This window comes from Ursus maritimus, unplaced genomic scaffold, assembly GCF_017311325.1.
Source record: "Ursus maritimus isolate PB19 unplaced genomic scaffold, ASM1731132v1 scaffold_23, whole genome shotgun sequence".
Classification (NCBI taxonomy): Eukaryota; Metazoa; Chordata; class Mammalia; order Carnivora; family Ursidae; genus Ursus; species Ursus maritimus.
Window position 1 is genome coordinate 6,879,651 of NW_024424786.1, and position 14,413 is coordinate 6,894,063.

The 14,413-nt window shown below is 49.9% G+C and overlaps 1 protein-coding gene across 1 annotated transcript; it reads left to right on the forward strand.

Moving 5' to 3' along the window:
• The first annotated feature begins 1,924 nt into the window (after nt 1-1,924).
• LOC103659449 (serum amyloid A-2 protein-like) lies at nt 1,925-6,161 on the forward strand. The gene is made up of 4 exons (XM_040638876.1): nt 1,925-1,993; nt 2,683-2,774; nt 5,328-5,466; nt 5,857-6,161. Exons 2-4 carry the CDS (start codon nt 2,684-2,686, stop codon nt 6,017-6,019), a joined length of 393 nt encoding a protein of 130 aa, XP_040494810.1. The 5' UTR covers nt 1,925-1,993; nt 2,683; the 3' UTR covers nt 6,020-6,161.
• The last annotated feature ends 8,252 nt before the right edge of the window (nt 6,162-14,413 follow it).

The following is a 14,413-nucleotide window of genomic DNA, read 5'->3' on the forward strand; positions in this document are numbered from 1 at the left end:
CCCTGCCTTGCTTGCCCAAGTCCCTGTGAGGAGCTCCTCCCGGGTCTAGAAAGTGTACTCGCTCTCTCTGTAACGTTTCCATCAAAGAAAGGAATGATTTGAATGCTGTCTGAAAGTGGGACGTATTTCCAGCCCAGAACGGCTCCAAGGGAGTAAAAGAATGTCACAGGATGGGATCACTGGCCCAGGATTTCTGCCTGGGGAACCTGGGAGGAGGGGTATGGGCATCACATGGCCTCCTCTGGGTTGCAGCCCCCAAGCTCCCTGTCACCACTGGCTCTGGAGGGTAGACAATCGCCCCTCTCCCCACATGTCTACTCCTGGGACCAAGGGAGCCAAAGCAGCTCAGGGTCATGGACTGGGAAGACCTCACCGACCCCACCATTCCCAGGGAATGATTTGTGTGGGGAATGTCCAAATGTTGCGTAGCATTGCCTTGGATAAGAGCCACAGGGAGAGGGAGACTTTGACAGCTGTCTGCCCTACACCTTCATCTCATTGTACCTACAGGAATTCAAAGGAGACCCAGACCAGAAAGAGGCATCTGTCCTAGTGCGGGCAGGCCCCACCCTAAGGCAAGGATTCCCTCCCACTAGAGTAATCGTTGCCTGATAGCCTTCATCCTGGGTCAGCTTCCCCTTTGCAATGTCCTACCCATAACTCCCCTAGTCTTGTGACAAATCAGAAGTCTGCCTCCGGCTTCTTCTCTGGTGCCTGGTGGAGCACGAGTCCCACCTCCTTCCTGGCTACTACTTAGCATCTTCCAACCTCTGAGCTGGCCAGGCTCCAGGATTTGCTTGCAGCAGCCCGGGCGGCACCTGCCTTGTATCTGCAACCCCTGCTCATACTTCTTGTCTCCCAGACGCACTCCAGGCAACACCCCCGAGCCAACCCTCACTGGGCTGGGCTTTCCTGGCCCCAGTGCCTTAGGCTTCCATCCCCGGGCCCCACTGTGACAAGGACCGGGTCTGTCCTCTGGATCCCCCTTCAGTGCTGCCACATCACACATGCACCGTCCTCTCTTCTCTAGGGAAATCCCATGACCTCTACACTTTCCCTTTCACAAACGGGCAGGGATGGGGTAGGTGAGTGGACCGCGGCCCCATCCCGCTGATGGAGCCTGCATGCAATGCCTTCCCACCATCATCTTCCTAAACTCACAGAGGAAAGCCCAGTCCTGCTTCTCCAGCTGAAACAGCTGTTCTGTGTGTCCGCAACCTCCTGCGTCCTTGTGCTGCATCCAGCTTTCTCTGCATTCTTCCTGAATCTTCTATTGTGATAATTTAGCAGCCAGTGGGCTATTTCCTGATCATTTTTAGGATGTGTGATTTCTCCGTGACATTGTAGCGGATTTCTATACCGCAGTTCAAAGTTCCCGGGCCGCGGTGTCCTCCGTCACAGCCTGCCGACGTGAGCCTGCACACTACTGACCATGATTACGCTCAAGCCTGAAGGACTCCCTTTTCCAGCGTCCAGGCCACCCCACTGGCTGCGGGAAGCATTACCTTCCTGGCCGCTGGTCCTTCCTGTCCTCCTCCTGCTCCCTGGGCTCCCAGCTTCATCTTTATGTCTTTTTCAGTGGAGCCTGTTTGCTCTTCCATTTGCCTTCTATGCTCTCATTCTTTAGACAATTGAACCTCTTTTCTAATACTGATCACTCTTCACACCCATTCTCAATACATTATTGTTTAGGGAGGGAAACCTTTCCTCACCAGGAAGGAAAGTGAAAACAGGCAGAAAACACCAAGTTTGCTACACTCCAGGGAGCTGCCAGATTGCACAACCTGGGAAATTAGATGGAGCCTGACGTTCTGGATTCCGTGTTCACTCTGGCCAAGGGGAATTTCCCAAATCCCAGTGTTTTGCTTCAAACCTGTCTCCCCCTCCCTTCCCCTAGCAAAGCGTCAGTATATATAGCCCGGGCTCCCCTCATAGGCAGGGGCCACAGGCAGCTCGGCCTCACCAGAGCCTCTGTGGGAAGCGACAGCCGAAGGTGAGGTACTAGAACTTTCCAAGACTTCCTCTCTTTGGGGATTCTCTTTCCCCACAACACCCCTGTGCTGGGTCCCAGCTCTCTGCTTCCTTCCTGCATCTCCTAGCCTGACAATTCGGATTCAGCAGATGTGAACGCTTTCTGGGACTAGGATTTAGTCGTGTCCTTCCTCGGTGAGAGTTCAGGGATGGGTAGAGCAGGCATTCTACAAATATTTGTGCGTTGTTTCACTCAACTCATTTGACAGACTGCTGGATGGTCACAAAATGCCCAGATGCCTCCTTGGAAGCTTTCTGTACAGAGGGTGTCAGGGCTCATAGGTGACCACTGAAACGGAAAGTGGTTTATATGAGAAGCGCAGTGCAGGCTCTCATACAGGGATTCCAATGAGGCAAGTGGAAATGGAGAAGTGGACCTTCTGGAATAATCTCTGTCTATGTGTCTATGTATCACCTGCCTAGTGTATGTATATGCGTTGTCTACTCTTTCTACATATACACACACACATGTACACGCAAGGTGTGTGAGTGCACATACAGATGTGTGTCTGTGTGTGTGTACAGATATAGGTCATAGTGAGCCGGCTTAGTTTGGGGATACAAGAACAGGTCAACGTTACTCCCTGAAGAAAGCAAACCAAACAGAAACAAACCACGTGTCATCTCTGTGTGTCTGTGACTCTGCTGCAGGATGAAGCTCTTCCTGGGCGTCCTCTTGTGCTCCCTGGTCCTGGGCGTCAGCAGCCAAGGATGGTTATCCTTCCTCAAGGAAGCTGGTCAAGGTAAGGCCCAAAGCATGGGGGTCAGGGGGAGGCTGCACCTGGCCTCCCTCCAGGATTCCCCAAAGCGGAGGCATCATCCACACAGGGCAAAGGCCCCAAGTGGGAAGGGAAGAAGCGTGGTTTTCAAGGTAACAGTTTCCAAGGGTTGTTTTTTTTTTTTAATTGAACTCTGTCATATCACATCGTATATATTTAAGGTGGACGTCACGTTAATTTGATGCGTTTATACAGTTAATCTGATTGCCACTGGAGCTATAACTAGCACCTCTATCGTGTTACGTAATTATCCTTTCCTTTTCGTCGTTGACAAAAGTAAGTCCCAGTAGAGAGCGTGTTTGATAATTACAATACACTCTTGTTTGGTGCTCATTATACTGCGCGTCAGGTCCCTAGGGCTCACTTAGCACCCGGGGCTTTTCCCCTTAAGCCACACGTGTCCTCTCCCTCCAGCCCTGGCTTTCCTGGGGAGCATCGCACTCTTCCATGGGGAGCCCCAGGCTGGAGGTCACAGAAGGTTCCAGCCTCAACTTGCAGCAGGAGCAGGAAGAGATCTGGGGTCTTGGGCACGTGCTCCCTACATACAGGTGGGACGCGAGTGCCGCCTAGTGGGAGGTGAGGGACAGCTCATGGCTGGGTGTCAGGCAGCCAGGAAGGGGGTGCCTCAAACTTGTGCCCTTAGTCATTACATCGGAGACTAACTGAGCTTGGCCCGTGCTGGGCGCTGTGCTAAGAGCTCTACGTGGGTGAATGAACTCGTTGTCACCCTCGGGTTTTAATCTGCAATCCTGCCATGTGGGCACCATCATCCCTTAACAGAGAACCTGAGGCACAGAGAGATGAGGCCCCTAACAAGTCCTCAAGCAGAGCCGGGGTTACCCCAGTGGTGGAGCTCCCCAGACCTTGCGAGGACAGGACTGTCCTGCCTCCCAGACCAGAGAGCGCATGGCCGACTGCGGGCTTTGGGAGCACAGAACCCTCTTGTTTCTCGGAGCAAATGGCCGACAGTCAGGCTGTGGCCGAGGCAGAAGGCCACTCTGCAGAGCTCCTCTCCCCACAGAAGGCACAGGGAATTACGCGATGGTGCTTCTGCGGGCCTGAGCCCTGGCTGGGCAGCAGAGCAAGACAGACGCACCGCGGGAGTCAGTCAGCGGCAAGAGCTGTGTATTTCCCACAATCATGTATTTTTATGTGTCTGTGAGAGTCACTGATGACTGTGTTAAGGTTTGCTGTCAATCCTTCTAAATTCTCACAGGCACTGCGGCAAATGTGGTTGCATCTTTAGGTCAAGGTTTTCCAAGGGTTGTTCTAGGACCGTGTGCACGAGAATCACCCGGGGCTTGGGCTGCTTTGTGCAATGCAGACGCCCGGTGCACACACCCCCTCTGCTGAATCATCATTCCTGGGCTGAGCCTGAAATCTGGGCTCTACCAAGCACCCCAGTGGCTTTTCGTGCCCGCTCAAGGCTGGGAACCACTACCTCCCGTTTGCCCCCATAATTGACCAGTCCTTCGGGCATTTTGGAAGGACTTCCTAAGCAAGGGGCCTCCAAGCATCTATTTAAATCTAACTCGGAGGGAGTAAGTACAGTGAGAATGTCGTACTGCTCAGCAAAGTGATCTTTCTGAACACCGGAAATAATACTTAAAAGGAAGAGAAGGCATCGCACGGATATTACGTAAACTAGGATTACAACTCGACAGTAGAGTTTTGTCTTTTGCCTAGTAAGCTACGTTAGTCTTCGTCTTATTGTAGCCTGATCAGATTCCTTCAGTCCGTAACTCTCTGCTCTTCCTCTTAGCTTAGTCCCTTCACTGTTTGTGTCCCAGCCTTCCTAAGCCCGGAGAAGTGATAGCACAGTGAGCCCTACAACCTTCCAGGAGTTATACGTGTATTTTCTCAGTTCGTCTGCATACCCACTCTGTGGAAGGCAATACGCTTCCATTTATTGGGGAGAACCCTGAATTTTAGAGCTGGTGGGTCAGTTGCCCTTTTTCTGCATCAGTGACCCCGTTTCTGTAAAGCTCTCTTGGGGGAACTCACCTTCCTCAATTATATTTATGATTGAGTTTGGACAGTCTCCTGGTGGCACATACGCCCCAGACACTCAGATGTTCACGGGATTGAGTTGTCCTCACGCTGCCCACAGGGATGAATTTCTCCCCTTGACTCGGTTGGAGCCCTCTGGGTCAGCAGCGTCCAACAGACTTGCCTTTGTCCTCATGCCCCGGTCAGAGGTTCCCTGCCCTTTCCAGGTAGAGGTTCATTGCTCAACGAAGCATCGCCGAAGACCATCCCACCTCTTGTTCACACACATCACACGCAGCCACAGGCCGAGCAGCACAGTACTTAGAATGGAATCAAAGAGAATAAAACTTGCACCAAGTGTGATCCTCTAACATTAACCCCGGGGAGTGAAAAGCACAGGAAAAGTTATCTCAGCCAATGTAATCTCTGAGGGCTTTGTCAAAAGGCTGAAATCTTAGAATCGTTGGGAGGAAAACCTTTTCTCTATTTTGCCAAGAGATGCTCACTTTCATTTTTTTTCCTTTCCAGGGACTAGAGACATGATGAGAGCCTACTCTGACATGAGAGAAGCCAATTACAAAAATTCAGACAAATACTTCCATGCCCGGGGGAACTGTGATGCTGCACGAAGGGGCCCTGGGGGTGCCTGGGCTGCTAAAGTCATCAGGTAACATGGGCCCTGGGGATGGAGGGATGGGTGAGCTGAGCATGGCTGCCTTAGAGAGAAAAGAGGGACCAAGCCCTAGACAAGTTTCCTGTACAGACTGTGGCCCCTCCTCCTCTTGCCCACCCTCCCCTCTGTGCCCAGCATGGGGTCTCAGTGGCTGGCAGAGCCAGAGCAAGGCCAGTGGGAATGGGTGACTCCCGACCCTCCCGCTAGGGGCAAGGGGACCAGCCTGGGCTGAGGTGGGCTGTGCCTGGAGCAGGGTCAGAGTTTCAGCCCCTCTGGCCTTGGCTCCTCTCAGCCAACCCTTGGGAAGAAGAGAGACCGGTGGGGGCCGTGGGCGGTTGCTCTTCAGCCCCTAATGAATCTCTTACCTGCCTCCCTCCATTCCAGCGACGCCAGAGAGAATTCTCAGAGAGTCACAGACCTTTTTAAGTATGGAAACAGTGGCCACGGAGTGGAGGACTCGAAGGCTGACCAGGCTGCCAATGAATGGGGCCGCAGTGGCAAAGACCCCAACCACTTCCGACCCCCTGGCCTGCCTGCCAAGTACTGAGCTTCCCCTTGGCTCTGCCCTGGAGAGACAGGCTCTGAGCTCCCTGAGGCCAGGGACACCCAGTCATTGACTTCTCTGTCCCCGGAAGCTGGTGGAGAGCATCTAAAAGGTGTCTAATAAATGCTTAAAGAGATAGACTGTTGAAAAGTGTGTGTCACTCTTGGGTGTAAGGACTGCTCGTTTGTTCCAGGGGATGATGGATGGACACCCCCTGTGCAGGGGGAGCCTGGGCCCCTGTGTTTGGTGTAGGGGGACCATCTCAGCATGACACAGAACAGACGCTCTGCAACCACCCTTCCAGGATAGATCCGCTCCCCTGCCCAGGTCCCTTGGGTTGCACTGGTGTTATTTCCAGGTCCCTCTGTGTCCAGGCCCTTCACTGCTGCCTGTCGTGTCCTGTCACCTTCTCTGTTCTCAGGGTCTACTTCCCTTTGTCTTGCTCCTCAGTGGTGTCTGTCCCTGGGGGTAGGGGACTGCACCGTGGGAGGACAGGACTGTGGCATCCAGTCCGGCCACTGCTACCGTGATCTTCTGTTGGTTTCTGGGCAGCGCCTTCCAATGCAATGAAAGCCAGTTTCTGTCCCTGTCCTCTAAGAAGTGCCCACAACGCAGTTTTTCTCCGCCTAATTTCACTGACTTACACAACAGCTCCCAGGAACAAAATATACAGGATATGGTGGCAGAGTGACATCATCAACACCTGGCGAGTTTTGTTGTCGCCTCAGTAGGGGCCTTCCTGCTCATCAACTTTTACTCATGGCACCCAGCAAACTTTTTCTGCCACGCAAAGGACCACGGCCACATACTTTCTAACAAGACCTTAATGTCAGCCTTGTGAGGGCCCATCCTGAATTTATCCTTCATTTTTTATCCCTTAATAGCCAATCTCCTGCAACTATATAATAATTTTTTATGTTAAACCCTCTCTCTTCAAATTACTGCCTGGTTTGTGTCTCCTGATTGGCTCGACAGGTAACGGGCTCTACCTTTGACATCCACAGCACAGCCGATGAGACCCCTCACATCCCCCTCTGGCTCTTACTTTATCATGCTGAGGCCTCTCCAGGTGTTTGTTGCTCTTCCCAGACCTGTGTCCCGATCTCGTCACTGCCCAGTCACATGTGTCCTGTCCCCTTCTCTGCCTCTGCGCCTTGTCCCTCAGTGGCTTTTCCATTAGGCTTTGGGAAGCCTAATCCCAGGTGTTCTGGCAACTGATGTCCTGGCCTCCCCAAGACCAGCCCCTGACCCTGATGACATTTTTCACCAGCTCCTTTTGGTCCTACCTGAGCAACGGCTCTCACATGTTTCTCTCATCTTTATTCCTACTGTCCTTGAACTCAGATCCCAGTACAAATTCTACTTCCTTGAAGAACCTTCCCAGTAGCCCGAGCACCACATTCTGGGGCAGACTTTGGGGCTCTCAGGGAGCTTCATTCACACCTGCGGGCTCATCTTTACCTCATCCCCCCTGTTCCTTTACTGTGTCAGCTCCCCTGATAGATTTTGTAAAGATTTTTATTTATTTGCGAGAGACACACAGAGATAGCGAGAGAGAGCACAAGAGCGGGGAAGGAGAGGGAGAAGCAGGCTCTCCGCTGACAGGGAGCCCGACGTGGGGCTCAATCCCGGGACCCTGAGATCACGACCTGAACTGAAGGCACACGCTTAACTGACTGAGCCACCCAGGCGCCCCTCCCCTGACAGACTTCAAGCCTCTCCAACATAACTCACATCCGGTAGTTTGCAGTTCACAAAACACTTTCAATCTGTTTTCTACCTCACTTTTCTTTTGACAATGTCCAGTGTTCTAGAGAGGAAGCCAGGTATGCACGCAGACACTTACAGTTTAATAGGAGCCCCCACCGGAGCACACACTGGGGGCGATCCCAGCGCTGCTGGGGCGTGGGAGGCTGGTGAATGCGAAGCGAGTAGCTGCCACTTCCCTTGTTTGCAGATGCCAAACTGTGCTCTCTACTGTACGTGCCGTCTGATGTACGCCAGTCGTCGCAGTTCTCCTGGAGAACCCCAGGCGGAGAGGGACGCAATGAGGACCGTGTCCGGGGTTGGACACCGAACGGGAGCAGAGCCAGGACCACAGGCTGGAGTGTCTGTCTCCAGAACCTGGGGTGTGCTCTGCAAGGCCAAGAGCTTCCGCGGGGGGCCTCTCTCTCCTTCCGGGATCTCTAGCACTAGGGGTAAACGGCCAGGAGAGCACTTACAATCGGGAGATGCCTGTTTAAGGACGGGCACCACGCCCGGCACATCATCGGAGGCGCGACGCCTCACCCAGTCCAGGCACTCGCCCGCGGCTTCCCCGATAAATGCCCACACTGAACACCTGGACTCGGCCCACCTCACTCAACTCTTGCACCTTTTCCTCCTACCAGTCTCACTTTTTGAAAGAGCCTCCCATCTACACTGATTCCTCCCTTCTGACTCACACCTGAATCTACTCCAGCCTGGCGTCTGTCCCCAGCACTCCAACAGAGCAACTCTTGTCCACCAGGGACCTCCGTGTTGCCCAAAACAAGTGACCTATCCGTCCTTGCGAGTAGGCCTCTGAGCGATGTTCAGCACACCTGCCTTCTCCCACTTTCTTGAAAGATGCTATCAATGCCTTCATGATATGACATGCTCCTTTTGTCACCCTTCCTGGCCCACTGCTCTCCAGCCGCACTGGTCTTCCCTTGGTTCCACCGGAAAGGCAAGCTCTAATTGGCCACAGTGGATTTGCCTAGAACACTCGACCCATCTGCTCTTCCCTGGCTGCTCCCTTCTTATCCTGAGTCTCACATGAAATCTGTCTTCGGAGAGGCCTTCTCTGACTGCTCTGAGTCGCCTACCACGGCTATTCTTTCCTTCCTATTATTAATACGAAGGATGATTTTTTTTCATTTCTTGCTTTACATTTTTCTGTTATATATTTTTTAATTGTTTTCTTGGTTCATCTTCCACCCTAGGTTGTAACAATTTGTCTTATTTAGCTGTAAATATCTGGCACTAAGCAAAGCATCTGGTACATAACAGAACCACGACACTTAATGAATGGTTGAACTAATTTATTTTTTAACTAATTAGTCAAAAGGAGGGGATGAGGTCAAGCTCACAGATGATGGGTTAACCTGAAAAGGAGCAAGGAGTTACTCCTGAGGAAGGGAGGTAAAGCGAATGCAGTTAGGAGATGCAGAACATTGCAGAGGGAGGACAAGGAGCCTGTGGGAGTTCAGTCGTCATTATTGTCCACAGGACCCATCACAAAGGGCAAAAGCGCGTCTATCTTGTTGTATGTCCTCCTCGTTATCCAGAGTACCTACCACAGCTCCTGTCACACAGTGGATGCTCAGTAAACATTTACTGAGTGAATGAATGAAGCAGGAAGAAAAGTATTCTGCAGAGAACGACAGACCTGGGAGCAGCGTTTGACTTGTGGAGGATATCTGGTATTTAATACGGGTTTTGGTCTGCACGACACGGTGATGTTTCCCTTACAGGTGAACATCCAAATCTACACCAAGATCTCTACTAAAGTACCATCTAAACTAACGTCATCTCACTTCATCGTAGAAAAAATCTTCTCTAGAATGCTTTGCAAGCTTTCTCATTAGAAATGAAAATTATGATCCCAGTGATGGCTTTTGGACATATCAACTTGGCTAGGCTGAACTACAGCCCTCACAGTTCCCTCTGTGAGGCCAGCTGGATGGGCCAGTAGAGGTATTTTTTGTCCAGAGTTAAAGGGTAAAGGGGAGGCAGAGCCACTTTGTATACACACAACTTTCCTCAGTTATTCAAACACTAATTTACATGCTCCTGTGAGGTTTTTTTGCAGATGTGATCAAAGTCCTTAATAAATTATCTTTAGATTAATCAAATGGGTGATTATCCTAGGTGGAACTGGCTTCGTCAGTTGGAAGGCCTTTAGAAAAAGGCTTAAATCTTCCTTGACCTGGTCTCCAAATAGTCACTGGGCCTACAATTGCTCTCCTTTCCCCTGGATCTCACGATCCTGCCTGTCCGTGGTGACTGCTTAGCCAGCCCCTACAATCGTGTAAGCCAGTTCCTTGTAATACGCCCATTAATATATACATATGTCTCTTATTGGTTCCATTTCTCAGGTTGAATTCTGATTCAGAATTTGGTACTCTAAGTTGTTTTAGAGGAGCAGAATCATAAAGATCGATTTAGATTTAGATTTCTCACAAGGAATTAGCCTATGCAATGGTGGCGGCTGGCTAAGTAGGTCCAGAGTCCACAGGGAAGACCTGTTTTCCATGCAACCAAGCAGGGAGGATCCCAAGGGGGCTGGAACCCCACAGGTGTGAGCTCAAGTCGTTGTCGGTAGGTGGAATCTTCTCTCCCTTGGGTGGTTCCTCTCTTTGGAACTAAGTCTTTTAGACCACCAGAACTTCAAGTCCCAAGGATAGAAAACAAAAAATTTTGTGGATCGGCAGAGTAATAGTGAGAAAAACCACTAACACTTCTTTGCCTTTAGGCCTGGACTCGTGAACTGTGGCTATGGGAGAAACAGTACCAAATACCGACACTGATTGAAAGCACATACCCTATGGAGGGGGGCACTGCTGACCCCTGCCAGCACCCTGAACGTGCTGCTATCTAGCTAGTGCTGTAGCTGCGTTTTCAACAGGTCATTCCACCAGTCTTCCCAGCCGGCTACTTCAAGGTAATAGACAACATGATTATACCAGTGAATTCCATGAGCACAGCCCCACTGCCACGTTTTACTTGTTGCAAAATGAGTTCTTTAATCAGAAGTAATACTGTATAAAACAAATACCATGACGGTGGCATCCTGTAAGTCCACAGACTTTGGCAGAAGCACTGCATGCAGGGAAGACAAATCTATATTCACCGTGTCTATTCCAATAAGAAAAAGCATTGCCCCTTCCATGACGGAAGTAGCAGCATTATTCAAAATACCCAAGAAGTGGAAGCAGCCCAAGTATTTATCAATTAATGAGTGTTTAAACAAAATGTGGTATATTCCTACCATGGGATGGAATTCAGCCATAATAGGAATAAAGTACTAACACATGCTACATGGATGAACCTTGAAAACATTAGGCTAGATAAAAGGAGCCAGACACAAAAGGCTATATATTACATGATTTGATTTGTATGAAATGTCAAGTCCAGAGACATAAAGATCAGTGGTTGCCATGGCCTGGTAGGAGGAGGAATAGGGAGTGACTGCGAAGAGTATTAAGTTTCCTTTTGGCATGATGGAAATATTCTGGAATTGCACGGAGGTGAAGACTGCACAACCTTGTGAATATACTAGAAACCTTTGAACTGAACACTAAGGGTGAATTTAATGGTATGTGAATTATATCTCAACTAAAAAACTGAACGAGGAAAAAATGTAAATAATACACTAGGGTCGGGGGGAAGGAGAGAATAGTCATCAAATAACGTGGATCAAATACTATGCAGTCATTTCAGATAATATCCATCTTACACAGGGGAGTTTTTAAAAATTCTGTTTAGTATTATCTTGATAAGACAACAAAAGAATCTGTTGTTTACCTTATGCACAGGGAATTTTCTTTTTCTTTTTTTCAAAGATTTTATTTATTTATTTGACAGAGAGAGACAGCCAGCGAGAGAGGGAACACAAGCAGGGGGAGTGGGAGAGGAAGAAGCAGGCTCCCAGCGGAGGAGCCTGATGTGGGGCTCGATCCCAGAACGCCACGATCACACCCTGAGCCAAAGGCAGATGCTTAAGAACTGTGCCACCCAGGCGCCCCGGCACAGGGAATTTTCTAAAAAATATTATTACTGGCGGAGGAGTTAAGATGGCGGAGGAGTAGGGGACCCCTTTTTCAGCCGGTCCCCCGAGTCGAGCTGGATAGGTACCAGACCATCCTGAACATCCACGGAATCAGCCTGAGGCGCAGGAAGGTACATCTGGATCTCTACAAATGAACATCTCCAGCGCTGAATTGAGGTGCGAAGCAGGGAGCCGTGAAACTGCGCACAGATATCAGAAGATAAACCGAAGGGGGAGGGAGCCGCCGCGTTCGGGCGCCGGGAAGCGGTAGCCACCTGCACGGGGGAGCGGGCGGACTCGCGGACGGCACCCGCGAGAGAGCAGACTGAGACCGCGAGCCGGGAGCGCGCGCCCGACCAAACTTCTCACGGAGCTCCAGTGCGCTCACTGGATCCAGACTGAGACCGGGAGATCCCGGAGCGCGCGGGGCGGCTGGCGGTGTTAGAAACACAAAGGACAGAGACGCGCCGGGCCTGGAAGTGAGGGCTGGGACGCGGGTGTGGGGCGCACATCCCGGGACGCTGCAGGGTTGAGCAGCACCAACAGTAACGGAGTTAAAGTGGCCAGAACATCAGTGGAGAATGGGCCACGATCCCTCTGTTCTGAGACAGAGGCTGAGATTCGGCCCCTGCTGCTCTGACTCTCAGAAGAGGCACAGCAAACCGCCAGGGAAAGCCGCCAGAGAACAAAAGCCTGGAAATACCGGCTCACAGGGTGCCCATCCCCATCCCCCCTCGCAGGGGACGCCGAGACTCTACCCAAACAGGGTTGCCTGAGTATCGGCGCGGCAGGCCCCTTCCCCAGAACACAGAGGGCAGGCTGAAAAATCAAGAAGCCCACATCCCTAAGATCTCTATAAAACAAGGGCACACGGCCTGAGTCCCAGTCAATAATTTGGGCACTGGACAACCCCGCAACCTCTCCTCATCAGAATGACGAGAAGGAGAAGTCCCCCCCAGCAAAGAAAAGACAATGAGTCTGTGGCCTCTGCCACAGAACTAATGGATATGGATATAACCAAATTATCAGAAATGGAATTCAGAGTAACAATGGTCAAGATGATGTGTAGACTTGAAAAAAGTATTAACGAAAATGTTAATGAGAATATAGAATCTCTAAGGGCGGAAATGAGAGTGAATCTGGAAGAAATTAAAAATTCTATGAGCCAAATGCAGGCAAAACTAGAGGCTCTGACGGCCAGGGTGAATGAGGCAGAAGAATGTATCAGCGAACTGGAAGATGGGTTAATAGAAGACAAAGCTAAAATAGAATCTGGGCTCAAAAAAATCCATTCTCAAGAATGTAGGCTATGGGAGATTACTGACTCAATGAAACGTTCCAATGTCAGAATCATCGGCATCCCCGAGGGGGTGGAGAAAAAGAGACGCCTAGAAGAGATATTTGAATAAATTGTAGCTGAAAACTTCCCTAATCTAGCAAAGGAAACAAGCATTCGTGTCCAAGAGGCAGAGAGGACCCATCCCAAGCTCAACCACGACAAACCTATGCCACGTCACGTCACGTCACGTCATAGTGCAATTTGCAAATATTAGAACCAAGGATACAGTATTGAAAGCAGCCAGGGCAAAGAAATTTCTCACGTACCAAGGCAAAGGTATCAGAATTATGTCAGACCTGTCTACACAGACCTGGAATGAGAGAAAGGGTTGGGGGGGCATTTTTAAAGCTCTTTCAGAGAAAAACATGCAGCCAAGGATCCTTTATCCAGCAAGGCTGTCATTCAGAATTGATGGAGAAATAAAGATCTTCCAGAATCGCCAGTCACTGACCAATTTCGTAACCACGAAACCAGCCCTACAGGAGATATTAAGGGGGGTTCTATAAAAGTAAAAAGGCCCCAAGAGTGATTCAGAACAGAAAGTCACAACCGATACAAAGACTTTACTGGTAACATGGCATCATTAAAATCATCTCTCTCAATAATCAGTCTCAATGTAAATGGCCTAAATGCTCCCATAAACGCCACAGGGTTGCAGATTGGATAAAAAGACATGACCCATCCATTTGCTGTCTACAAGAGACTCATTTTGAACCTAAAGATACATTCAGACTGAAAGTAAAGGGATGGATACCATCTTTCACACCAATGGACCTCAAAAGAAAGCTGGGGTAGCAATTCTCATATCAGACAGATTGGATTTTAAACTAAAGACTATAGTTAGAGACACAGAAGGGCACTATATTATTCTTAAAGGATGTATCCAACAAGTGGATATGACAATTATAAATATATATGCCCCCAACAGGGGAGCAGCAAGATACACAAGCCAACTCTTAACCACAATAGAGAGACATATAGATAAAAATACATTAATAGTAGGGGACCTCAACACTCCACTATCAGCAACAGACAGATCACCTAAGCAAGAAATCAAAGAAACAAGAGCTTTGAAAGCCATACTCGACTAATTGGACCTCATAGATATATATAGAACACTACACCCCAGAACCAAAGAATACTCATTCTATTCTAATGCCCATGGAACATTCTCAAGAATAGACCATGTTCTGGGTCACAAAACAGGTCTCAATCGATATCAAAAGACTGAAATTATTCCCTGCATATTCTCAGACCACAACGCTCT